Source organism: Strix aluco, chromosome 5 (assembly GCF_031877795.1).
Source record: "Strix aluco isolate bStrAlu1 chromosome 5, bStrAlu1.hap1, whole genome shotgun sequence".
NCBI lineage: Eukaryota > Metazoa > Chordata > Aves > Strigiformes > Strigidae > Strix > Strix aluco.
The window spans coordinates 33142272-33168799 of record NC_133935.1 but is presented as its reverse complement, the minus strand read 5'-3'; the positions used below and the strand labels follow the sequence as shown (position 1 = coordinate 33168799).

The following is a 26528-nucleotide window of genomic DNA, read 5'->3' as shown; positions in this document are numbered from 1 at the left end:
AGGGACAGGGAAGTGATCTTACCCCTGTACTCGGCACTGGTGAGGCTGCACCTCGATTGCTGTGTTCAGTTTTGGGTCCCTCACTACAAAAAGGACATTGAATTACTTTCTTGACTTAAGCATAATATTGCCACACTGTTCTAAAAGTTTCACCTTCAACAATGGGACACGGGGCAATGGGATAAAAGGGGCTGGTGACGTGCAAGCCGGTTGCTCGTCTGTACGTTCCTCTGGCCGTGTCCCGCACTTGCCCAGGGCCGCGCCTCCTGCCCTCCTCTTAAAGCCCATTTCTAACTGTTTTCCGGGGTGAGGGGACTCACCCACGTTCTGGATGTGGGTGCGTGCACGGAGGTGTCGGCGCCAGCAGCTGGCACAGACCACAACCCACAGGGCCCTGTGTGTCCGGGGTGCCACAACTGGACAGACGGACTGGGGCACCGCCCGCCCGTTCCGCAGTCGCCACGGAGACCGACGCCCGCCGCAGCGGCGGAGGCGGAACCCCGGGGGGCGGCGCCTGTCGCCAGCCGGCGCCTATTCGCCGCCGCGCCCGGGCCCGCGCCGCTGCCTTCCGCCGTCCCGCGGTTACCCTGGCAACGGCGCCGTCGGCGGAGCGCGGAGCCCAGGCCCGGCGGCAGGATGGTGAGAGGCGGCGGGGTGGGGGGCTGTAGGGCGGGCGCGGTGCTTCCCCCCCAACTTCGGGCGGGGGTGGCCGCGCCGAGGCTCCGCTCTGACCCGGCTTCGCTCTGCTCCCTGCCCAGATGCTCTCCCGGGCCAAGCCGGCCGTGGGGGGTACCCCGCCGCCGGGAGACCGGCGGAAGAAGAAAGGGAAGAAGGTGCCGCAGCTGGAAGAGCTCCTGGCCCTGAGGGACTTCACCGGCGCCATCGCCTTGCTGGAGGTAACGGGTCGCGGCGGGGGCGGAGGCCCCGGCCCGAGGGCGCCGGCGGCACTCTGGCTGTCCCGGTCCCCCCGGGAGAGTGGTGCCATCACCGCCAGGGCTGTGCCCGACCCGGCTGGGGCGGGGGGGTGGGCTCTTCCCCTGCCTCGTGTCCCCCTCGCCTCCTTCCGCACCCGTTAGGCCCAGTTGCGGCAGCTTCTCCCCTCGCGTCGCAGAGCTGGGGTTGGCATGGGAGGGTTGCCTGCCGCTTCCCTCAGAAACGCGAGAGCAGCCCCCATCCCCAGCTGCCAAACCACCCCTAATATAAGATGGCCCCAGTATCGCTTTCATTATCTGAGGGGCTTTACAAATTGTGTGGCAGCTGATAAAATACGTACATCCTTCTCTACAAAGTTTAAACGGCACGTGGGTGAGCAGGAGGAGAATGCAGACCTTTGGATTGGATACTCTGCCTTTCATTTGGGTGACTACAAGAGAGCACTGGAGGTAAGGTGGGAAAATCCTGCTCCCCGAGGTTGGAAATCGGGATGTTGCGGTAAAGCGATGACAACAGGAGGACGAGGTTCTGTAATAGGGAACAGTTCTGCCAGCCAGTTAAAGTACGAATATATAGTAGTAAAGCAGATGCTGTGGAAAGCAGTTTGAATTGGGAAAAAAAGGTATTTGCCTATGAAAATAGACCTTTTAAAATGTTATCTATTGTCTGATTTAATACTAGGCTCAGTAACCTCATTTGCCCTTTTAAATGTCATCATTCATGTCCTAAATTTTCCATTCCCTTTTTGCAGCTAGCTTTCCACAGGTTTGTTTTTCAGGTTTAGTTATGTTTTTGTCTTCATTGTGTAGCTTGTCTGTAATACACACGCTTTTTAAATTCTTTCCTTAGAGGTTGATGTCTCTAGCTATTTAATGTACTTTGTTGTTCTTTATGTTTTCTTGTATTAGGTAACTCAATGAAATGAGACATTCTCCATAAGATTTGAGTCACTAAAAACCATGTTGATTATTCAAATACACATACATTTTTAATATTTGCACCATACAGTGCTGTTGTATCTCCTTCAGTGTATGAGTCCATATGCAATTCTTGTGTTCATTTCTGTCTCCAGTGAAACTCAAGTTATTGCCAGTATCCCTGGGATTCCTTTATCTTCTCCGTTGTGCTAGCATATTTCTCTGTAGAAGTCTTAACTTCTACAGAGTGTGCAAACCAGAACAGGGAGCGTTGTGGAGTGGTGTGGTGATACCCACAAGGCTGCGTTTAAGCTAGTAAAGATTTGAAAACAACTCAGTCTGCCTGAATATTGTTTGTCTCCTTGCTGTATTCCTACAGATGTGAACTGCTGGGTCCATACAATGCTGTATTGTACTGTCTAAGGCTTATTGGTTTTGGTCAATGTCAGCTGAGGGAGATCTCCATCACAATGCACTGTGAAACATAACTGTGAAGTATATCTGGTTTTGCAGTCTTTTAACTTGCTTTCCCTGAAAGAAATATTAAAACCAGATGATAATTTAAAGTATTCACAAAATAAAATAACCGTGGAGAAATGGATTATAGAACAACAATGATCTTTTCTCAGATAAAATTAGGTGTTTCAACTTAGTAAAAACTAAAATTAGGTTTAACTACAGTAATACATTGTCATGTGCACAAGATTCACATGTGAGGTGGAAATAGAATTTCTAAAGCTTCCGAGTAAATTCACAAGCCACTTTCCCCCTTAAAAAATTGAAGAGGAAACATCCATTGGAGATTAGAAATGCTCAGTGATTCAAATTGACAAATTGACAGTATAGAATGTAGAATAGTAATATAAGACATATTGGTAACTTAATATTCACGTTGAGAGTTGTGGAATTTAAAGTTTGTGAATGTGACAATCAGTTGCTGTAGTTAATTTATACCTAGAGAGTGGAAGTTTAAAAGATGAAAAATGTTTGTATACAAATGAAAAATAGCTTGCAATCTCTTTGAAATAAATTTTGCTATTTGGAACACCCAGTAGGTGCTTTTATAGACAGAGTAGATTTAAAATGTTTCCTTCAACGAAAAACTAACAGCTTTTATTTTATTTTATTTTTAGATTAGGTTTTGTATGTGGTGATTGATTCACCACTAGGTGATGCTGTTGATTCAGGCTTTTAAAAACTGCAACGTAGTCGTCTTTTTCCTGTTTTTCTGCCCGAGTAGGGACAATAAAAGGTTTGTGTGCATGGTTTGTGGTTGGTTTGTTTGTTTGTGTGTGTGTGTGTGTTAAGTGAGAGATCACAGGGCCTATCTTTCCAGATCTGAGACTGATTTTTGGCACAGTGATGAGTCCTGATAACTTTTTCATTTTATGGTGGCATGTGGGAAATGAGCCTGTGCATCTCAACCTAGTTTCTTTTGGTCCAGAACACCATAGCTGTAATTCCCAAGCCTGTAGTAATCAAGGGAAAGAGTGCTGACTGTGGAGGCTGAATTGCCTTTCAGTTATCAGCTTCAAGATTGAAGTGTAATGCTGTACCTTCTCTGCTATGTTACAGAGGCATTGTTGCTGTATTTCTAAGGACAAATTCCATGATCATCTATACCCTCTAGATCTTGGAGCACTCTGTGGGGAGTGCCAAGAGCACTGTAAATAAAATACTGTGGGTAGAAGATTTTGCAGAATTCTCCAGCATGACATTACACACAATCTAAATGATTCATGTTCCTAAGTGCCTGCAAAAGTGACAACGCAGAGTCTGTGTCACTGTGTTCCCGGTTCATGGTTCCATATACCTGAGGAAGGTCTTCAGAAGTTATGCTGCTTGATAATCCTTTTATTTGTAATTACACTTTCGTAGCAAGCCAGGCATGCTGGGTGTATGGCAACTTTTGGAGAGGCTTGGGAATTGGGGTGAGGTGGCCATCATCCACTACTGGGAGAAGTAGGGGAAAAATTAAAAACACACAGACCTCCAGGTCCAAGAATATCTTCATAGAGAATGACAGCAAAATATCTGGCACATTCACATGAGAGAATTCACATTCTCTTATAGGCACACCAACAGTCATGTATTCTCCAGGTAGAGTTCTAACCTCAGCTTTACTAGGGTCACACTTTCCCCTTCTTAGTAGGTAGATGCCTTTCTCAAAGGGTATGCCACCAACACTGGTCTGGTGGGATCATCTCTACTACTGTACACCAGTTTTCAAATGGTACTGCACTGGACTCAACTCTTACAGCAGTCATGGTAGCAGTCCCTCCCTGGGGACTCTCTAGCTTCCTTCACTGACAAATTGATTTTTACTAACACTGAGTGGTCAGTGTCCTCCTGGCATCATATGGCAGCCAGAACTTCACTAGTGGATGGCAGCATCTAATAAGTTTTCTGGAGTCTTCCACATCTACTATCCCTAATGGGGAAGAATCCACCGGTCTTTCTGCCGTGAATTGTTCATAGCACTGATCTTAAACCTTTCCTGAAAATTTTCCCAGTGTCACCCAAGAACCAGATTCAGAGCATCAGTCATGATCAGAGCATGATTCAGTTTCTGAGCTGCCTGATCTTATAAATTGAAGCAGCCAGGGCCTAAGAAAGGGAGGGTTATAAGACATATTTGAGTTATTGACAGTTTAAGAGACAAATTGGCAATGGCAGGTGCGCTGCTAGGTTGGGTTCAAGAACAGGTTTCGCATTTGCACTGTGCACCTCTGACTGGGCTTAGGCACAAAGGATGCTGGTATGGTACAGCTGCCAGACGTGATAATGCCATTTTGGCCCATCAGCTGCACCCATGAGAGCAAAGCATGATCCCCAGGCCAGAGCCTTCAATGCATTGTTTCTGTCAAAATCTCACAAATTACAGCCAGCAATTTCGACAGCCTCTTCTATCTGCTGCCTCCCTCCTAGCAGAGTATCAGGAGCCATTCCACCTCTTCACTGGGTGGGACCTCCTGCCTGCCCTGACTTTGATCAGGATGATTTCAGTGAAATAGTAAGTCATGAAAGGAACAGGGCTATACTAGGGTAATGTTTCATCCGTGAGCAGTATCTGGTCTTGCTTGAGTACTTCTGCAGGAAGTGTGAGAATACAGACACACTCAAGTTCCCAACAGCTGAGCCTAGAAAGTAAAAGATGGATTTTTGGCTTGGGGAAGTTCTCTAGGCTTCTTGTGGGGCAGCCTTATAGGTTGACCTGTTTATTGGCTCTTTAGGATCCGTGTTTACAGGCTTGGAGAATCCAGACAAGTAATAAGGGCACTGAGCAATGAATCTGGCAGCCTGCTTTTGAGGAAAAGTGCATGTGTCTTGTGATAGGAACAAGAGGTGGAGGAGGGTAAAATGGCAAGAAGTTGTTACGCTCCTGGTTGGCAAAAATATGCCACGGGTCAACTGTTGGGAAAGCTTTTGGAGTATTTAGTTAGTTTGGTTTTTTGGAGAGGAGGGGGGGAAGCTCTTGTGAAGTAGTCTTTGAGAAACTGAGGTGAAATGCCTTTTATTGAGGAAAGGGGCAACAGCGCATGGTCTGGGCTCGTGGCCCAGAAGTACAGGGTAAGGAGCACTAATAGTCCTCATTTTTATTTACTGTGTTTCCATAGATTCACATTGGTACTGCTAGAGCACTCTTTATTTATTGCTTGCTTTGAATGGCCAAGCCAGAACATGACTTGTGTTTATGCACTTTGTCTTTTCTAATTAATCTGCCTGAAGCCATAGCTGAAAGAGACCTTTGGGTGCATTTAATCTGAATGGATTTTGAAAGATTCCAGATGGTCCCAATAAACAGCAGTGGCCTGACTCTCAGAGCTCCATGACAGGCCTATGTCAAGATTGAACTGGCCTCAGTAGGAAAGGTTGGCCTCTATGTAAATGTTTTTATTTATTTATTTATTTAAAATCTTCTTGAAGGACAGCTAGTCCCTAAAGTACTAGCAAGACTGAGCTGGCTTTTAAGGGCATGCCTTACCAATATCTTCTCTGTTTGGGAGTGCAGTTTATTTTCACTTGGCAACAGAAAAAAAAAAATTCATTATGCTTGCAAACTGTAAACTTTATTGCTGTCAGTATGTTTCTGTTCTTGGGATTCACTGTCCTTTGGGCATGGCTTATTTTATCTAGTGCTGTATATACATCTGTGCCTTTCCCTCAAAGGTAAGAAGTCTTCCATCCGTGGTGGCACAATCTGGTAAACCCTCCCTAGGCAGAGGGAAATTCCAATTCATATGTTTGGAGGAAGAGTAGAGAGTCAGCAAGGGGTTGTGTTGCTGGAAGGGATGAGAGGCTTACGGTGATTGGGAGTATGTGGATGGCACTCTTTCAGAAGGTCTTGTGGGAACCTTGCATGACCCTGCCTGCTTTGCCTTATGCTGCCTGTTGCGCATGGCTGGATGGAGAGCAGGAGCACGAGCAGGAGGCACTTTCACTGGGGTCCTTCTTAGTAATTTAACAGAAACCTGAAAGAGGAAAAAAAATGGCATTGAGAGGTCTACCTGCGTCTGGTTTTAGTACCTATTGTTACACAGAGCAAAGATGTTTATCTTCAGGAATATCACTGTTCAGTAGCTGCAAAGTTTTTTTTCATTAAAAAAAGTAGAATGAAAGACTGCTCTGTTAATTTTTTACTATTTCAGAATTAAGAAGACATTAAGTAGTTTATGTGGCAGTATTAATGGATATGTAATGAACGTGGATGTGTAAGAAATATCAGAATATGGTATCTGGTGATTTTCTGTAGCTGTTGGCTGTAAATCTTAAAATGGGAAGTGGTGAAGTTAGGCACAGTTTAGTAATATTTACTATAATTATATCTTTATCTATTAGGAAGTCTTGAATTTGCCCAATACCGACTTCTAGGCTTGTATTTTAATGTAGTGGTCTCCAGACAATTTTGATCATTCACCCATATCAGTAAAAAAACTTTGGAGCATGCACTCCCAATAGACATAGATATGTATATGTATTTATAAATTATATACATGTACTACTGTACTAATATGTAATTATAAATCATACACAAAAATAAAATTTAAAAAGGATTAAAGATGAAAAAATCACTATTTTAAAAATATTTATTTTAGTTATTAATGGTATAAAAAAATTTTTCTTCTTGCACCTGATGGTATTGTCTTGCACAACTGCTGGAGTGCACACACCCCACTTTGGAGACCACTGTTTTAATCTGTATTAAGACATTACCTACAGGTTTATAAAAGCGTGTTTAACACTTGCTTCAGTAAGCATTCACAGGGAGATTTCACTGGTGTCTGTGGCTCCCAGGCTTTGACTGGAGAAGTCAGGAAAGCATTAGAGAAGACTGAGGAAAAGTTGGTTGTGTTAATGCCTTTAACTTTATATTTATAAAAGATTAATATGTTAATCATATACTTTTATAATATGTATATATATAATATAAATATTTTTAATATATTTATAACTTCAGTATTGACAGAATTCATGCCGCTACAGTGAAAATTTGTAGTGCTGCTTGTCCCTGTTGTCTGTTATATTGCTGTAAACAAAAAAGAGCTAGGGACGTATCTTAGGTTAAAATGTATTAGTTTAGTAAGAACTGCAATGAACTCGAGAGTAAGTCGTGTGATCTCAGTAATTTAATGATGCATTGTAAAATGGTGGAAGAAAGAATGATATTTAATTCAAGTCTGTGCTATTATGCATTTTTTAAAAAATCCGCCCTCTCTTCTATTACAGGAATATGAGGCCTTAACCAAACAACCAGCTTGCAATCCAGATGTTTGGGTGAACCTTGCCTGTACGTACTTCTTTCTGGGGATGTATATGCAAGCTGAACAAGCAGCCTTGAAAGGTGAGATGTATGTCTCTGATGGAAAGGACTACTTGTTGATTTGAACACTTAAGGTGATTTCCAGAGAAAGTATTCAATATATTTTTTCATAGGAATAAAGGATACTTTTGAACTAAGATTTTGGAGTTTGGGTTTTTGTTTTGGATTTTTTTTCATTTAACAGATGACTTGTAATGCAGTTTGCTTCCTGAAAATACCTTGGGCTGGTGGAGCAGCTGGAACTGAAAGAAGCATCTGCAAAATAACTTCTCTTATTAATTTCTAAATATAAAACCCAGCATATGCTGACCAGCAATAAAAAGTTACTTTTCTTTTGACTGATTCCATGTCTCTGAGCCAGTGCAGATAAAGCTAATTAGGCCAGTGACATTTTTGAAAAAAAAGCATCTGAGAGTTCAGCATTGTCCCTCATGTGTACAAGAACTCTGTTTACATAGTTTGAGTGACTTAGTAAGTGGTCTTCTTGCCTTATAAGTCAGATATTAGGCATGTGATTCTTCAAGATGTGGAATTCACTGCAGTCACACTGTTACAGTTCTACTTTAATTTGAACATGCATGGAATCATTTAAAGAAGAGGAATGGAAATTAGATTCTAAGGCAGTTTTTACTGCCTAAAAATGTTTCTGCAATTTAATTTTGTTACCCATCACTTTCTATTTATCTTAGTGATTTATATTGTTTCCCATAACCATAGTATCTCAGCGCTTTCTAAGTAGAATAGTGGTGGTGTTCTCAGTCAACTTCTGACTCTTGCCTTTTTAGGATAAAACTCTTATTGAAGTATGGGTTTTCTCCTTTCTTTCTTTAGTCTTCTAGTCTTGGGCTGAAAATAGGGTAGGGAGAAAATAATGGTGTACTTTCTGCTACTGTGGAGCAGTGCCTTCAAAATGGACAGTTTTGTAGTATTTTTTAGAAATAATTAGATTCTTGTATCCCTTTAAAATCCTCTGAAAGATCATGATGAGCTTGAATCCCACAACTGGAAATCTTTTGTTTCTAACTGTAAAAAGTTTCATGCAGAACTTTGTGATCTGTATTGTTGAAGAGGTGCATAAATTTCTAATATTCACAGATAATAATTTAATCTTTAATGTATCACAAATTTGAGCTTTGGAGATTACAGTCTAGGACTTGAACTGGAATCTAAAAATGATTGGGCAGTAGAGCCTGAGGTGTCACTTTGACCTGAACCATGGAGGAAGCAAGCAGCTGCATCCTGTACCAGTTGGAGTCATTGTCATCAGCTTCACATCATGCGAATTGCAGTAATCCATTCTAGAGATGACAGATACACAGCTGGCCATGCACCTTTATTAATGAGCTGGAAGTGAGGGAAGGTTAATTTTTCATGCCCCGTCAGATTAGTTCATAGTAGCATGGTGAGTGGCAGGGTAGGGGGTGTGGTTAGTGGTACTCAGGTGCTGGAGGAAAGGGCAGGAATATTAACAAAGGAGTGCGAGACATAGGGAGTGTAGTTGAGGGAGGGAACAGAGAATAACTGAGTGCTCCTGCTTGCAGTATCAGTTCCTGATTTTATGTAATTGTTTAAGGACAGCATTCCAGTTTTTGTAGTGGGGTGCTAAACGTTTTTTGTGAGTACTGTAATACTGATGATTTCTGGCTACTTAAGCGTGGTGGGAAGGCAGTAACAGCTGAAGATTTGTAACACTTCTCTCCACTGAAGACTTTCAAGTGTTGTATATTCCCCTTTCCACTCCCATCACTTATGTCTTTCTTACATTGAGATTGAACCATTTTATGTTCGCTCAAGACAGATCCTCTTTTAGGTATTTTTAACATTTTAGGATTGCATCAGTGATGGCTGTTCACAATATATTATTGACAGCTGAGGCCATTACATCTTGTGATCTCTTCCATGGTTTTGTAAAGATCCTGAAGAAGCAAAATATTTCATTGGATATAGACACAACAGGTGAAGTCTCTAGAAGAATACCATTTATCCAGTACTGCCTTGAATACTGCTGAAAAAAATGATAGATGGTGTTAGTGTTGGGCTGCTTACCATTGCTACTTTGGGATTATTTTGCCTGAATTCTTGCATACTGCTTGCTGTTTATTGTTGCAGTTATGCTAAGCCCCTGAAAGCAGCATAGTACTAAAACAAATGAGGGAGAAATAATTTATTTTCATCTGTAATTCTAAATTTCTACAGTGATGGAATCTCTGTGTGAAAGGGAACATAAATGTCAGCTAGCTTCCTGGAATAGATTTTCCACACAGACATGTAAATATCTAGAAATCAAACAGAAGTTCCTTCTTGCTATGTGCTGTTGCTGTTGCTTAAGAAAATTATTGTTAACTGTCTGAGGAGAAATATGCAGGATACTTAAAAATTAGGAAATTAGCATTAAAAGCCATGAGGTAATTATTGCATTTCATACAAGATACATAGTCCACAATCTCTTGTGGAGCGAGGTTTTATGTTTATTTTTTAATAGATGTGAAGTGTTCTCTTAGCTTGTTGTTACTTAATTAAAACTTCATGGTACATTCTCTCAGGAGAGAATAAATCTGTATATCAAAAGTCATATAAACCAGAATTACTGCAAAAATAACCTAAGTAGAGCAAAAAGGCAATAAAGAAAAATCCTTCTTTGAAGGTTTTTCATTACAGTTGTACTTTATCTCCTGTAGGCTTTCTTCCAAATTCCTTTCAGATATTTCTGGCATCTCCTTTTTCCCTGCTGTCCCCTTACATTACAGTTACTAATATTCCTGGATCTGAGGTGAAGGTAGAGTTACTTCAGGTCAGCTACTGTTGTTTCATAGTCATCCCGTAGTGAAGCTGCCAAGTGATGCTGCTTTGTTTACTTGTTTTGCATCTGTGTTCTCATCCATTGGCTGAACATATTTTCCGTGCTGTGTGCTAGCCTATCCAGTCTTGGGAGAATAAGGCTGAACATCTTCATCTTGATTTAATAAATTATAATAATACATTACTATTTTTTAATTATAAAAACAAGTAATCTTATGTTGCATTCCCAATTCCTGTGCCGTGCAAAGGACAAGGACCAGAAACTCGGCTGGGCACACTTGTGTGGTGATCCTGGCAACTGATCCTAGTGTTTAGAAGCCTGCGTAGTGCTCTCAGAAGCCGTTGGCTAGCACTGTATTAAGAAAAGCACAAGAACTAACAGTGTTCTTTTAAACCACAAAACATGCACATAAGTGGGGCTGCAGTTAAATCTGTTACGAAATCTGTAATGCAAACTGCATTACAAGTCATCTGTTAAATGAAAAAAGACTGTGGGTCTTTTTAGGATAAACAGAATTTTGCAATTAAATTTAAGATTCATGCACAGACAGGGTTGTGTTGCTGAACCAGTCGTTAAAGTTCTTTCCCCCCCCCCCCCCCCCCTTCTAATTTTTGATGGGCAAAGCTTTGTAGTTACTTTATGTCTTCAGAACTCCACATGTGTCAGATATGAATGTGGTTTAACTGAACAGAGATACTTCTCATTTCATAGCCTATACTGGAAGGAGCAGTATTGTACAAAAGCAGAACAGAGATGGGTTAGTAAGAACAATGACATTTTCCCAAACAAGTTTTGCTTATGCATGTACTAATGTTTGCCAGGTGTCAGATAGTTGTCACCAGTGAAAATGTGCTGTTACAAGTGGTCATGGAAAGGTTGCTGGGTTTTCTTTTTCTTTACGCTGCATGTTCACCTACAGGCAAAATTATCTGCTTTCTGCTTGTACTGTATTTATTGAGAACAGTAGTTCATTAGTTCAGTTTCATATTAGCTGTGGTTTTGAACCAGCAGAGTTTGATATATGGAACTTTCAAAGTGCACAAGTGAAAACATCAATTTATACATATTTAAACTTTAAAAACTACTAACCTTATTTTCTTGTTTTACTTTTTAAAGTATGGTGAAAGCTACAGAACAGGAAGAATTTTTTGCTTCAATGATATTTAACTTATTCTGCTTAGGCATGACTGAAAAGAAATGTTTATATATTGCAAGTAACTGAACATAGTTGAACTGCCTTTTAAGTATTTCAGTAATGGGACAATTTCAGTGAGTGTCCTCTGTAAATTTCATTCAAGGAAATTATGAACAGTTGAACTATTCAACTGTCTGCAAGCATGGACCTCACTGTTGGACCATGGTTTTTTCCAAACATTTTTCCCATACCCTTGCGTTTTTCCTCCACCAGTGAGACTGTGGTTCTGAGGCACAGAGAGCTTCATTCAGCTACTGTACTCAGGTGAGCAGGGTGTTGTTTCTCAGGGACAGGAGAATAAAGTTTCCTGGGGTCATATTTTCTGTGCTGTCAGGCTGGAGCCTTCTCAACACTGTTCCATTCCTACCAGCTCCTGCTGTGTATGTTAAAGATGTGTTCTACATCTGTTAATGTGTGAAGTGCTGCTATAGCCTATGCATTGTATCTGCTAGGTGGGATTTGTTAATGCGGGATGCATGACTAGCGTTGCCTTGCACTCTTACGAGAGGACACAGATGCCAGATTGTCCATGACTCTACTTCATCATCATCTTACTGCCTGTGGCAGCAATTTCTAGTGCCATTTCTAGTGAGCTTAATATTTTGTTTAATAATTAGTGAAGATAACTGTCTTCACTCTTACTTTGGCTGTTTATTATATTTTAGCAAATACTTCGCTAAGTGCCTGTTCAGTGTCAGCACTTAAAAATACACAGAACACTTCTAAGGTCAATGTCAACTATGACTTTAGTGCCTGGAACATCAGCCCTGATCATGACAAAAATTCTAGCTTAGGAATATTGGTGCGTTTCCTGTCTGGAAAGAGATATAGCTTATCCAGCTACGTCAGTGATGTCTTCAGCACAAGGCCAATACTAGACCTGGAGCAGGGTCCAGTTTGTTGCCATGCAGCATTGTCATCATGTTTGTTATGATCCCTAGATTACTTAATACTAATTAAAATAACAAAATGTACAGTCATCTTCTTGAAAAAGTAGGACGGGAAGAGAAGGATTGTGCTTCCTTATGGCATTAATAGATCAGTGACGATGAATTTTGGTAGCAGCAAAGAGTAATAAAAGAACCAGACTAACGTCCTTTAAAAATCACTGTCTCTGAGGCAGTTGTATCACTTCCTGCTCCAGTGATTGACAACAGCTTTATCCAATATTCATAATGAAATTCTTTCTGGAAAATAATCTGACCTTCATATATTTCCTTGTCTTCCTCAAAAAATATATTTTGCACTGGGAGAAAAGAAACTGCTGATATTGAATGTTTCCATGGTTCTGCTTACGGTACCAACAGGACTACATTTTTTTGGTGTCTACCTCTCTCCTCCTCTGGCTGATGCTAAGTAAAAGTGTCTTATTTTAAAGAATATCAAATGGTTAGTATCATATAATATCTTACGAAGCAGGACATTTTTTCTCCCTCCATATATCCGTGCACAACACAAAACTCAGGTTTCATCTTTTGCCTGTTTTTAGGCATAAAATAACGTGGACTAACCCTCCAGCTTTTGCCAAGAAGTAAATAATGATTTTGATGTCAGATCAGATGCCAGGTTTGCGAGGGCAGCATTGCAGTCATTGGTTGACCAGGGAAACAAGAATTCCTTGGTTTAGATTTTTGAGGCAGTACTGCTTGCAAGTCACAATTTTCACAGTGAAATTAATGCTAAAACCCACTCAAAAAAAAAAAAAAAAAAAAAAAGCAAAACCTACTCAAAAAAGGAACTTCAGTGTCTTTACCCGTAGTGCTGTGATTATACAATATGTTATTTTCAGTGTAAATCCCACAATCTGTCCTGCTTGTATTTTTGGAGTCTTTGATGACTGAATGTTTTGAATTGTGAAGGGTGGTTGTGGTTGGCTTAAGTTTCACACAAAAGCACATGTGGGGTCCATGTGCAACCTTTCTAAACTTTGATATTAAAACGTATCAGTTAATGCTGGGGCACATGTGGAGTTACTGCAGTATCATTGCTGACAACATTTTGAAGAACTTGCATTTAAATTAAAGTACTCCTAACTTTCCTAAGTCAATGGATGATACAATTTCTAGAATATGTTATCGTGTCAGCTATACTACTACTGCTGCTTATACAATATTGATTGTAGATCAGAAAAACTTTCTGTTCTTCCATAATTAGGCTAATGAGAATTCCCACATATATCCTAAATTGAAGACCATTTAGCTTCTTAACAACTTGATGCTCTGTTAGTAATACCTTTCAAGATGTTGTGGTTTTGTGAGAATGCTCTCATACTGCCTTTGCCTTTTGGGACTCCTCTGTTCTAGCAGCTCTTTAAAGATATATTCACTGTCCTCTTTTTCTAGGAACATGCTTAAATAACACAGCTTGGGAAGGAGGAAAGGGGAGAAATAATTGCTGTACCTATCAGAAGTAGGTGGGCAGCCTTACACTGCCAACCTGATGAGAATGGCCTGGGTTTTGGCATCGTCCACTGTGTTACAAAGTTTTCTTACTATGTGGAGAAAGAGTAAGAAGTCTGGAAATCTCTCCCTAAATTGCTTTTAAAAAAAATAAAAATTTAACTTATTACTAGAAAATTCCATCTGGGGCGGGGGGGGAGAGGGAAGAGGTTTTGGTGGTTTGAGCCCTCTTTCATGACTTAGGATGTCAGAAGAATTATAGCCTTGTATTACAGGCCATTGCTTTGCTAACTCTGCACTTTTGTGGCCTCATAAACACGTAAGTAATTCTATTTTGTAAAGATTCCATGTACATCCTTTCTGTGGAACATAGGTTGCCAGCTGGTTGGTCTGAGCAAGAATGAGAGTGCTCATTAACTGAGTAGGCTAAAGAAAATACAGGAAACAAGGGAAGGCTTTTTGAAAGTTTGCTTGCAAAAGAAATTAATAGCTCTGTTGGACAAGGACCTCAGTGAAGCACAAGGCTCTCTCTAGTGACTTAAAGCTCTACAGTTAACAATTTGTGTCATATGGAGTGAGTTAAATGGAATTCCTTAATCCTGCTAGAGCAAGAAATTTAATGAACTTTAGCGGCTCTAGAAAGGAGATGTCTCCATTAAATCTCTCACCATATCTTAGTTTGAATTTTACCTGCTCCGACTGAAGGATTTTTTCATGTGCCTTTTGTTCCTAAGGACAGAAGAAATATTAGAACTAAGTATAATATAATGTGCATACATAACAAAATGGTAGCAGCAATGGGTTTTGCAATACACTGGAAGTTGACAAGATTCCTAGAATTATAAATCACAACTTACTTCAAATATGACACATCATAGACGGAACCTTGACTGTGAGTTTATCTGTTGCTGCTTTTTGTTTTGTAAAAGATACAGTGCTGTGTGTCACAAAAACAGAGGATTATCCAGAAGGCTCAGCAGAGAAATGATGGCACCATTCATAAAAGTTTTAAAGCTTGTGAAAGACAAGGGCCAATGAAAAGTTATTTTCAACAGGGATTTCAAAATAAATGATCAGGGAATGAAGATAGGAAGCAGGAAGGCCTTTAAACTGCTCTAAAATGGGTAGAACCTGCCCCAGGGCATGTCCTGCAAAGGCTATGTCAGTACTGGGGCTAGTTAATGAAAGAATATGGGTGCATCCATGTCTATTGAGAAGAAGAGGTAAAAATAAAAAAGAAGCACCCTGAGTTGTTCTTTGCAGCAATATTTACTGAATTTTCCTTTCAGCACCTGAGAGTCGTCTCCAGAACCGTTTACTCTTTCACCTGGCACATAAGGTATGATGTCTTCTTTTCACTCACACTTTGTTTTCTTTTCAGTTTGGTAATGTGTAATTTATGCTGGCAACCTGTCAGATAATTAAAATGTCTGTGGTGGCAGGAGAACAAACGTTTTCCATAACCACCCCACTGTATTAAAATGTGGAGGAGAAAGTAAGTGTGAAAACATGATCTCAGAATAGGTGCCCTCAGCATGTATCTAAGGAAAGTCTTACCAACGCATTTCACATAAGTCATACAACAGGAACCTGATGGTATTTTTGATCATGAGGAACCTGGAATTCGAATAGAATCAGAAATGTATAAGCCACTATTTCTCATTTTCTTTCAAGTGCAAGTTTTCCTAACTTGCAGCTGTCTTACACTTGGCAATTTGACCAAAATGGTCTATGTGCTATTACTGATCCTCCTAAGTCATTCAGTATCCAAGAAGTAATATTGTTTATAGCATGAAATTGACTTTAATTTCAACAACAATTAAATGCTTATTTCACTTACCACACACAACTATCTTCCCTTAAATTTGGTTTTGTACCATCTTGTGTTATACTTAACAAGTATTGTGCTACTGAGAAGACCGAGTTGAAAGTATAAATCCTGAATGTTAGCTTTGATATCAGATTCTCTTTACTTAAACCTCTGTTAAATTTAAGAAAGAAATCTTAAAACAGTTTTGTAGTAGCACGGGCACTTACAGATGTCTGTGATAGAGAAGTTGAATAATTCCTAGTTGATCTAGTTAGTCTTTGGAAATTAGGGGGGTTACAATACTGTAAAGCCCATTGCCTTTAGTTCTGTTAAGCAACTCCTCTTGCGTTTGTACTGGAGTATCATTTTGTCACTGGCTCAAAGAGAAAGGAAAATGATTTGAAGAAAACTGAGCAGATAGTTGAAAAACAAATACATAAGATAGAATTTTTGTGTAAAAGAAATTCAGAATTACTGTTAAATCAGCAGAACCAGCAAAGGGAACCACTGGAATAAGTGATTTGAGTAGACTGATTAGGTGAATAGCCTCAGCTTTACTGTTACAAATATAACAGGTATGTTTAACTCTGTTCCTTGTTTTTATCCTTGTGTGTGTGTTATGTGCTATGCAGCAATGCTTTTAAAAATAAACCATTTAGTTGAAGAAACTGGAATTTTAAGGGGATAATGAAAGAGAATTTGTTAGTGCTGTAAAGAAATCTTCTGAAAATTAGTGCTGGTGTGTTGGCAAGTCTTGCATTTTTGTGCTATCCATGAGAAATAAGATTTGGATCTACAAACAGCAAAATTTCTGCTGGCTCGAGTAGTAACAGTCAAATCATGTGTTGCAAAACTCAGTTTGTGGAATAATTAATTTATCTCTTCCCCTCTTATCCATCAAGGCATGTGACATGTAATTATGTCTAAATCACACCTTAAAGGAAAACGTGTTCTTAGTTTTAGCCTCACATTTATCCAGTTTCAACTGGTCTGCCTCTTTAATGTTTGGCTTTCTCCACTGGTCAAATTATCTTTAAAGTAACAGAGGTTTTCCAGATGTTTAATGTGAATCACCTGCTGTTTGCCAGCAAGGACAAAACTAATCCAGCTAATTAAAACATTTTTCTCACTGAACTCTTCTGAAAATGTGTCACACTCTTTTTAGTTCAGTGATGAGAAGAAATTGATGAGCTCTCACCAGAATCTGCAAGACATTACAGAAGATCAGCTTAGCTTGGCATCTATCCACTACATGCGGTCCCACTACCAAGAAGCTATTGATATCTACAAACGCATTCTTCTTGATAATCGGTGGGCATCTCTATTCTAAACCTTATTGCAGTGTCTCTGATACTGTTGGTATTTTAATTCCTTTTAGTTGCTTGGTTTCTGAAAGTAGGAATTTTCCCCAATTACTATGTCCCTTGCCCACCACAAAATGTGCACAAGTTGCAGCCCCCTCAATTTTGTCCGCTGCAAAACATTATTGAAAAATACATGTTTAAAAAGAAGTCTGCACTCTGTTGCTTTCTTTTAGTGATACTTTCATATAATTCATTCTGAGATCTTTTTTTATTTTGTTACTTCTGAAATGATACATGGTTATGCACCTGCTTAGTCTTTTTCTTTTTTCCCCCTCTGATGGCCAGTCTGGTGACCCTTGCTTGTGGTTACTGACTTCTCCTTCATTTCTTAGCCTTTCTAAGTAGGGTTCAGTTCTTAGTTTTTATGTAGAGACTTCCTTGTATTCCTTTAAGTCTGAAGTTCTTTCCATTTCTATTTATCCTGCTATGACACTTGTTGATGGTTTCTCCTGTCATATTCTGCAAGTCCTTAGTTCAGAATTTAACAAGGAATAAATTGAATTCTTAAGTGGCTGGAAGTATTGTTTAATGAAATAGAAACTGCTGTCCCAGAATACATAGCAATCTTTTGGCAGTATCTCCTTTTGAATGCTTCAGAGAAGTCCATCATAATGTATGTAAGTATGTCATGTAATGCTTGGGGAAAAGATTTTAACTTCCAAGTCCTGTAGAAGCAATCACTCAAAGCTATATGAGTAACCTTTGTAACAATTATCCTTTTACTTACTGTTTCCACAAATGCCTGTCTTATTTCTGTGTCTAGTTCTTCTGGCTTGATAGCTTGTAATAGCAAGGAATTTTTTTTTTAATAATTGTACTTGGTATAAGATAATAAGATCCATTAAAATATTTTCAAAGGTTTATGTGCATATTAAATGTCTTTATGTGTATTGCATACAAAATCCTATTCTGCCAGGCCAAATACAGTGCTCATGTTCTGTGCATTTCCTTAGTGTGAAGTTGCTACCATTTCCCAGATTTGCAAACAAAAAGTTTTGTAGGTAATTCTTTAAAGCTGCGGTACCTGCCATTGAAAAAACTAATGCAAATCTGCATCTCTGCAATCTTAGCTAACAGACTAGAGCTCTAAAAGCTCTAACTGTTTCTCAGAAACCCCAATTTTGATGTGCTTGTAAAACATGTATAGACATGTGAAAGCTTTATCACTGATTTTAATGTTCTGTAGTATGACTATCTGGTGGGATTTAAATGTTCTCTTTAACTCTTTCCTGCAGGGAATACCTGGCTTTGAATGTATATGTGGCCCTATGCTATTACAAACTGGATTACTATGATGTATCACAAGAAGTGCTAGCTGTTTATCTTCAGCAAGTTCCTGACAGCACCATTGCTCTTAACCTTAAGGCTTGTAACCATTTCCGACTTTACAATGGGAAGGCTGCTGAGGTATCTATTGGACAGCCCTTCGATTCACCTTTATTTTAGTTCAAGATTCTGTACGGGTTTCTTTTCCTTGTTACCTGTCTTAATTAGTAATGTTGATAATGGCCTTTATCTTGTCATTGTGTCTTTCTCTTAGCAATGTCACCTATTTCAGTTTCCCTGGTATTAAGCCATCTGGCTACAAGTGTGCACAGTGGTCCTACAGTTTTCCCACTCCACTTTTGAGCTTTTGTCTATATGTATTATCCAATTGCTAAAATTATCACATAGAAGTGGGAAGGCAAAAATCTTCCAGTGACCCAACACTGCTGGAGGTGTCTTTCTGTCAGCTTTGGGGCTCATATGAAGCTCCATTTAGGCTCGTGTGCTTTTTGGTTTCGTGTTAAAATTTTGGAATGTATTTAATTCCAGACAGAGCTCAAGAACTTGACGGACAGTGCCTCATCGTCTTTTGAGTTTGGCAAGGAGCTCATTAAGCACAATCTGGTGAGTAATGTATTTTTTTTGCATCTAATATGAACTGCACTCATTTGTAGCTCTTTTCTTGATGATTCATAAAATGAAATATTTTGGGAATTGCAGACCCGATTGAATCTTTGCTGCCATAGAAGTCCCATTTCAGAAATCCTACCTGTATAATCAATGTGCCGTTGACTGTATTTTTTTTCCCTGGAATTTTTCCCTGTCATTTTGAGACTGTGTCAAGAAAATAATAATGCTGTTGCTTTTACACCCAACCCAAAGGCGTATTAAAATAATTTATGTCCTGTAAGAATACCTTTGCAAGATATTTTGTGGAGCCCAGCCAATAAGGACTCTGTAGAAACAAGTTAGAATGCATGACCCTGAACTCTTATTTAGTGCAACAATATGAGCAGAATTAAGATAACTTGGGAAAATGGTCTTCATCCAAAATGTACTTAACAAGGAGCTTGTAGGGAAAAAGATGCTCATAAAGGCCAAAATACTTGTGTGTTCTGCAGTAAGAGAGTCACTAATCGCCTGTTAATTTTCCCTGCAGTATTACTACTTTGCTGCACAACTGGTAACAGTAGATTGCTCTTACTTAATGATGTGCAGTTACTTCCTTTGTTGTTTTTCAAGAGCAGTTACAACAAGCTAACACTTTGTTTCCCCAAGAGTTAAAACTGCTTTCAAACTGGACTTTTTTAGGTTAACATCTATTTTGAACTTGGTCTTTTTGCCAGTGGTTTGTTGAATTAGTATGTTAGGTTTTGTCGGAGTAACTGTCATGTGAAACTGAAGTATAAAGACTTGACTGCTCCTGATCATTTTCGGATCTTGTGGCATTCTAAATAAATGTAGAGTTGTTAGCCTAATTTTTGCATATGAGTACCTCATAAGCAAATTGTAATTCAGTATGTGTTCCCCTTACTCTTGTCTCAGACCATATTATTCTTTAAAATCTTTGATATATAATGTATCACTGCTTTGAGCTGCTAAAAGCTGAAATAAATTAATCTTTACTGATGGATTAAATACTTTATATTCTTCAGAATAAAGACTGTCACGTGTTGTAATTCTATAGTTATTAAAGCAGGGATTATGCTAATGCCAGTACCACTGACCTTTTCCTACTGTTAATTAGGAATTTAAGGATTAATTTCCTTGAATTAAGAGATCCTAGACAAGATTTTGATACAGTTATCAATATGCTGCTTTCCTCTCTAGGTGGTGTTCCGAGGAGGAGAAGGGGCTTTGCAGGTCCTGCCTCCTCTGGTTGATGTTATTCCTGAGGCAAGACTGAATCTTGTGATTTACTACCTCCGGCAAGGTAAATACACCTTCCTCTGGCTCTTTCATACTGTTACCCAAAAAGCGGATTCGTGCCCGGCGTGCAATAACCCAATCTTAACACGCTCAGGAGAGATACTGTATTTATTCAGGCCTGGCTGCTTTATGGACTTTTCTGCAAATCAAGCTCACCAACTGCAGGTTTTCATGCTCCTTTTGTACACAAAAATCAGAAGTTAGTACTTCTCTATAACACTCCTGTCACTAAACTTATTGACACCAATTTGATGTAGATAAGCAGACGCTTCTTTATTAACGGCCGGGTGCGCAGGGGAGTCGTCTCACCAACAACACACACCTAACTCGTGTAGCATGCTGATTATAGAGGATACAGTAACACATAATAAACAAGTTCTCATACATAAACATGATAATTCCTGTAACTCATTTTCTTAATCCCACCCCTTTCCGGTCCTGCGCACTTTGTCTTTAAATTGAGTTGAAGGGCTGCTTTTACGACCACCATGGACCACTGACTCAAAAGAAAGACCCTTCAGTGTCCTTGTCTCAAGGACTTTGGCTCACATTACAGTTTTAACATGCTTCAAGGTCCCTTCACAATGTATCCCTTAGAACATCCTGGTCGACAGGGCAATAAATCATCCTTACCAAACAGCCTAACAATAGTACCTGGTCAGGAATCTTATTCCTTGGATAGAAATCTGGTTAATGATTATTACCAGCCTAGGAGGCCTTAGCTTGGGGCTTTACGAAGGACTTTGTAGCAGCATGACTGGTTGTATGGTTATTGTAAACATGACACTTCACCCTTATTTAAACTAAATACAATATTTCTACGGCTACTTAAAATACAACTATCTTTTTCTAACTATCGTAAAGCGGATACTCCTGTAAAATTCCATTTAATTGATTAGGCCTAATTATTCCTTATTTAAACTAAATCACCAAAAATCATTATAATCAGCTCTGATTAATAACAAATCAGTAACACACCTATTAGATACTGATTAGTTAGTGATTATCATACAATTATAATACGGCTTACCTAATGCTTCTAATACTATGTATGCTCAGGGGAAGGGTCTTAACCTGGGCAGGGGTCTTTCTGACCTAGGGGTGTGGTTTTTAGTATTATAATGAAAGCAGTTCACTTTAAGGACACTCAAAAGTTAGTTTCATTGCCAAGCTAAGTAAGCAAATAGTCACTTTGCCAAGTTGTCAAATACTTCATCCTCAAAACAATCCCAGACATTGTCTTTATGATCCAGGATGTTCCACCTATTTTCTGAGATCTGGAGATCAAAGCTTGTACTTCTTGCTTGACCTAGCAATTGTTGCCATATGGTAACTATAGCTACTAGCATAATCATTAAGCATTGGCTACTAGCAAATGTGAAGTGTACTATATCAATACCTTCAGGGATGACATTCATTCACCTGATCTCAACTGACTATTCAATGAAATGGTTTCTTTTCTTTGCAGTAAAATGTAATTTATTTAATTTTGTGTTCCTCTGGAAAATAGTGATGTAAGAGTTTGCATGGCTTGCAGACAAGGGCTTTAATTGTGTACAGTCAAATGAATCTACTTCAGCAGAGTGTTAGAGGTTCTTGGGTTGTGGGAGATGACTTTGGGGATGGTGGTGTTTATATGTTTATAGTGAGAGGACCTCTCTCCTGCCTGAGTATGTGAGAATGGTAGTCATATGTCCTGTGAAGGCAAGGAGGACTATTTCTGTAAATACAGCACAGACAGAATGTGAGCCACAGTGACTGTGACAAGGCTACAGTTTGGGAACAAGACATTTCATTCCAAATCTACTTTACAGCTCTTAAAGAATGCAGGTAGGTAGCCAGAATCAGTTGGGAAGGATTTTCTACTTTTTTCTCTCCTTAGTTGACCAACTCCTTTGAATTTTATCTGAGTTTAGTTTCAAAGCCGTTCCTATTCTCCCATTGTGTTCCTTTATTCAACAGTGAGTTGACTGTCTGAGTGATGAGTAGGTGTTAACTGCAGTCATCTAATATAAGGTGATGCAATGATTGCTTTTCCATCCACTGCTTTCTTGTAAGCCTTATATTTTGTCACTTTTTAAAGGTGACAAAATACATTTAGATGACCAGAGAATCTGAAAGCAGAAAAATGTCTTTTCTTACTTTTTAAATAAAGTCCATGCCTGCGATTTTTTTCCAAAATGTTGAAAAAAGGAGATATATTCTGCTGACAGAAGGAAGTCACACGAACTTTATATTCTTTGCATCTCAGTGAGTTCATCAGAGAATCTGAGCACCCGTAAACATAGTACATTGAAAAAGCTCTGTGAGCTTTTTATAGTGTGATTGACTTGGAGTTCAGATACTGATTCTGAGTAACATCTTTATGATTTGTAATGAACAAGACTGGTGAGATTTAATCTTTGTAGTTCGAATAAGTTCTCTTTGGTGCTCGGTTGTATCCAGGACTGCTTCTTTTGTCTGCATGTACAATTGAAACACTGCCCCATCATTTCAGTTCAACTCAGACTGTGACAAATTTTGGAATATCTCACTACTGATGACCATTAGTGGTTATAGAAATTCTTATTGTGTCTGATACCATGCAATAAAATCTCATTAATCTGATTTTGCTAATCTGCAAACATCAGTCTTCACAAAATATGGCAATTCTATCCCTATTTTATATTATTTGATACTAGAGAATGACAGTAAGGTTATTTACATTTCATATGAGATTACTTACATTTCGTCATGGTTGTAAAATAGGTATACATTCTCAAGGGTCACAATTGTATATTATTAAATGTATATTATTGCCTGCCTTATATTGCATAAATTTTTAGAGTTTTAGGTAAATAACAGAATCACATTATTAGTGAGAAGGGACCTCTAGAGATCTCTTAACACAACATTTTATTCAATTTATTAACATTTATTAATTGATTTTACTATTTTTATTTATTAACATCTTATTTTATTCATTTGATTAACATTTATTAGTTTTATTAACATTTTATTCAAGGTAGGTCCAATTAGATCAGGTTGCTTAGAGCCCTCTCCTGGTGAGCATCTAGTCAGACCTTCCTCTGTTCCACCTTATGTCCACTGCCTTTTATCTCACCCTATGGAATCTGTCTCCATCTTCTCCGTACCCTCCCATTAGTTAGTTGTAGACAATGGTAAGATCTCCCTTGAGCCTTCTGCTCTGAAAGGTAAGCAAATACAGTTCTCTCAATCTCTTCTCAGCTCCCTACCTGCCTTGGGAGCCCTCAGGTGGGGCTCGCTTCAGTCTTTCAATGTCTGTTTTGATCGAAGGATCCCCACGCTGGACGCAAGACTCCAGGTGAAATCTCACAAGTGCCAAATAGAGAAGATGCCCTTGCCCTGATGGCTACATTCCTGCTAATATGATCCAGTGTGCAGTTGGCATCCTTTGCTGCAAGGGTGCACTGTCTGTCAGGACCCCCAGGTTGCCTTTTAGCCAGTCAGCCCCCCACCATCTTGTTGCTTAGGATTGTTTCAAACCAGGCAAGATGCAGGACTTGCATTTTGCCTCCACTGAATTTCATGAGATTTCTTTCAGCCCATTTTTTTTTAGCCTGTTGAGCTTCTTAATAGCTGGGAGCTTTCTCCCCAGTCTTTTATCATCTGCAAACTTGCAGACAGTACTCCCTATCCTATCATCTGGGTCGTTAATACAAGACCTTCAACAGTATCAGTCCTTGGAGGATTCAACTAGTAATGAACCACCAGTTGGATTTTGTACAACTGATCACTCTCCTTTGGTCATACCATCCCCTTATCATCTTACTTAGCCAATCCTATGTCTCAAGTTTGGCTATGGCAAAGGTGTAAGAGACCATGTCAAAGATCTTGCTAAAGTCAAGGTATACAGCATCCACTACTATCCCCTTATCCATATAACCAGTCGTACATTGGGTCACTCAGTACATTTTGACATTGGTAGATCTATGCCTGCTGTTCTCAGCCACCTTTCTGTCCAGTATTATTGTTGCCAATATCATTATAGGGAATACCGGTACTATTACCAATTGCCTTGACAACGAATATTGTTAATTTATGTTTCAAATTAAGTTCTGCTTACACAGAAGCAAAGTACATCTCCTGCATAATTTAAAAATCAGTCTTGTTTACTCATTTGATGTCAACTTTGCAGTAATTTTTATTAGTTAGGCTCTGTTCTTCATGGTGATATACAAATGAGTTGCATACTGATAAAGGAGGCTGAGGGGAATTAGGATTAAAACCTCTTTCCTGGTTAGGCTAAATTTCCATTTTAAAGTCTTGCTAGTGTAGCAGCACCAGTTAAGAATGTGAGAAATCATTACTTCTAATGATTACAGCTTTCTCCAAAATTTACAAGGTCTCCAGTAAACATAGGCTTGTGTTAAGACAGGCTCTGAACTGGAGTGGCTGAAGCACAAATATGCATCCCATTTTTTTCAACTCTAGGTTAGTAACTTTTAGCAGGGTTTGGGGCCAGGTATCCAGTCATAGTCTGCTCCAGTGAGATTTGCTAGAGGCTTGTGTTGGAGTCTGAAGAGCATAGTTCTGTGTTGATGGTCTACAGTGATGAAAAAAAGAGCTGCTGTCATTTTTGTGGTGGTGATCAGACCCAGTAAAAAATAACAAAAAAACTTTCTTTTTTTTTCTTTTTTTTTTTTTTTTAAATAAGTGATGACTTTTGGCTAGTCTAGTACCTTATGCTGACTTACTATGTGACTGGTCAAGGGAATGGGTGGGAAAGTGGAGGGGTTAGCAGGAGCCTGGCAGCTCCAATGCATATTGCCTTAAGTCACCGTGGAGTACTGTCCCCGCAGTATGGTATGTACTAGCAAAAAAAAAAGTTTTGTTTGATAAGGCTTGTTCTTGTGAGCAGCTGGTATAATGCTGTGTTAACAAACTTTTGCCAGTAAAAGGGGCATCTTCACTAGGCTGGTGTATGAAGCCAACCATAGTGCCAACGTCTTTTTTTGACTTAGGTAAAGTTTAGGATCTTTTCATATTACTTATTTCTTGGGTGGGAAGGAAGTTGTTTATTGAATTCAAACTTTACATTTAATCTTCTATACTAGTAGTGGTTTTTGCTTGTTAGAATTGGGATCAGGTAAGAGCTGCTGGACAGATCTTGAAATATTGATAAGGAAAAGATGAAGTTTCCCTTCAGAATCATGCTACCCTATCCTCTTTGAGGGGTAAATAAGTATAAGAAGAGAAAAAGACGGGAAGATGATGGATTTATTATGTTGACCTTGTACTGTTGAGAAGGCAGCCACTGGATTATGAACAAGGGGGCCAAGTCATCTCTACTAGGAAAATTGTAGTAATAAAGAAGCTATTACTCACTCCATGTTTGTTATTTGAGTTCTAGAAAACCATCACCATTGTGATATAAATTCACAATGATTTATAGTTACCTTTCTCCTCCTGTCTAAATGCTTTATCTCTTAGTCTATGGCTATTGGGAAATGTTGTAGAGGATGAGTGACTTGTTCTAATACAGTGTGCTATGGGTTGTTATGCATTCTAACGTCTGGTATTTCAGATGATGTGCAGGAGGCTTATAACCTGATTAAAGACCTGGAACCTACAGCTCCACAGGTAATTGGAAACTGATGTAATGGTACATAAAAGCAGAGGTTATAAACTAATGTGAAATATGCCACATACAAAACTGGTATCCTGAGGACAGCTTGTCCCATTCCCACTCTTAAAACTCTTGTGTTTTCTATCCTTTTATCAACAATAGACTCAATGTGCATGCATAAAGTATTAATATGTACATATATGTGTACTTAGCATGTTTATTACTGTACCACCTGGGGTCAACTCAGAATGCAGCTCTGTTGTATGCAGACTTGATTCTGGGGAGCTGACCATTAGTGTGTAGACAAAAGCCCTCTTCTAACAACTGCTTGTCACTTCTGCCCTGGTGATGGTTACCATCCATCAGATCTGCTAGTTCACATGCTCATGTGGTTTGTACTGAAGCCATTTGAATAAAAATGAGCTAGATTAGATTAATCAGTTTAAATAATAGGTCTTTTCTAATCCCATCTCATTTTGGCTGCAATGAGTGAAAACTGCAGTG

General features: G+C 39.3%; 1 protein-coding gene across 3 annotated transcripts in view; it reads left to right on the top strand.

Annotated features, from left to right (window-relative positions):
- Nucleotides 1-562: 562 nt before the first annotated feature.
- Nucleotides 563-26528, top strand: part of IFT56 (intraflagellar transport 56) — a 52043-nt gene continuing 26077 nt past the window's right edge. Inside the window, exons 1-10 of one of the 3 annotated variants that reach the window (XM_074826836.1) lie at nucleotides 563-639; nucleotides 759-896; nucleotides 1290-1382; nucleotides 7578-7692; nucleotides 15355-15404; nucleotides 17041-17186; nucleotides 18475-18646; nucleotides 19055-19129; nucleotides 20336-20438; nucleotides 25983-26038. In XM_074826836.1, coding sequence (XP_074682937.1) covers nucleotides 637-639; nucleotides 759-896; nucleotides 1290-1382; nucleotides 7578-7692; nucleotides 15355-15404; nucleotides 17041-17186; nucleotides 18475-18646; nucleotides 19055-19129; nucleotides 20336-20438; nucleotides 25983-26038 — 951 coding nt within the window. In that variant the 5' untranslated portion in view covers nucleotides 563-636. Of the gene's footprint in view, nucleotides 640-758; nucleotides 897-1080; nucleotides 1383-7577; nucleotides 7693-15354; nucleotides 15405-17040; nucleotides 17187-18474; nucleotides 18647-19054; nucleotides 19130-20335; nucleotides 20439-25982; nucleotides 26039-26528 lie in introns of those variants that run through there. The other 2 variants (XM_074826837.1, XM_074826834.1) reach the window with 2 other exon arrangements.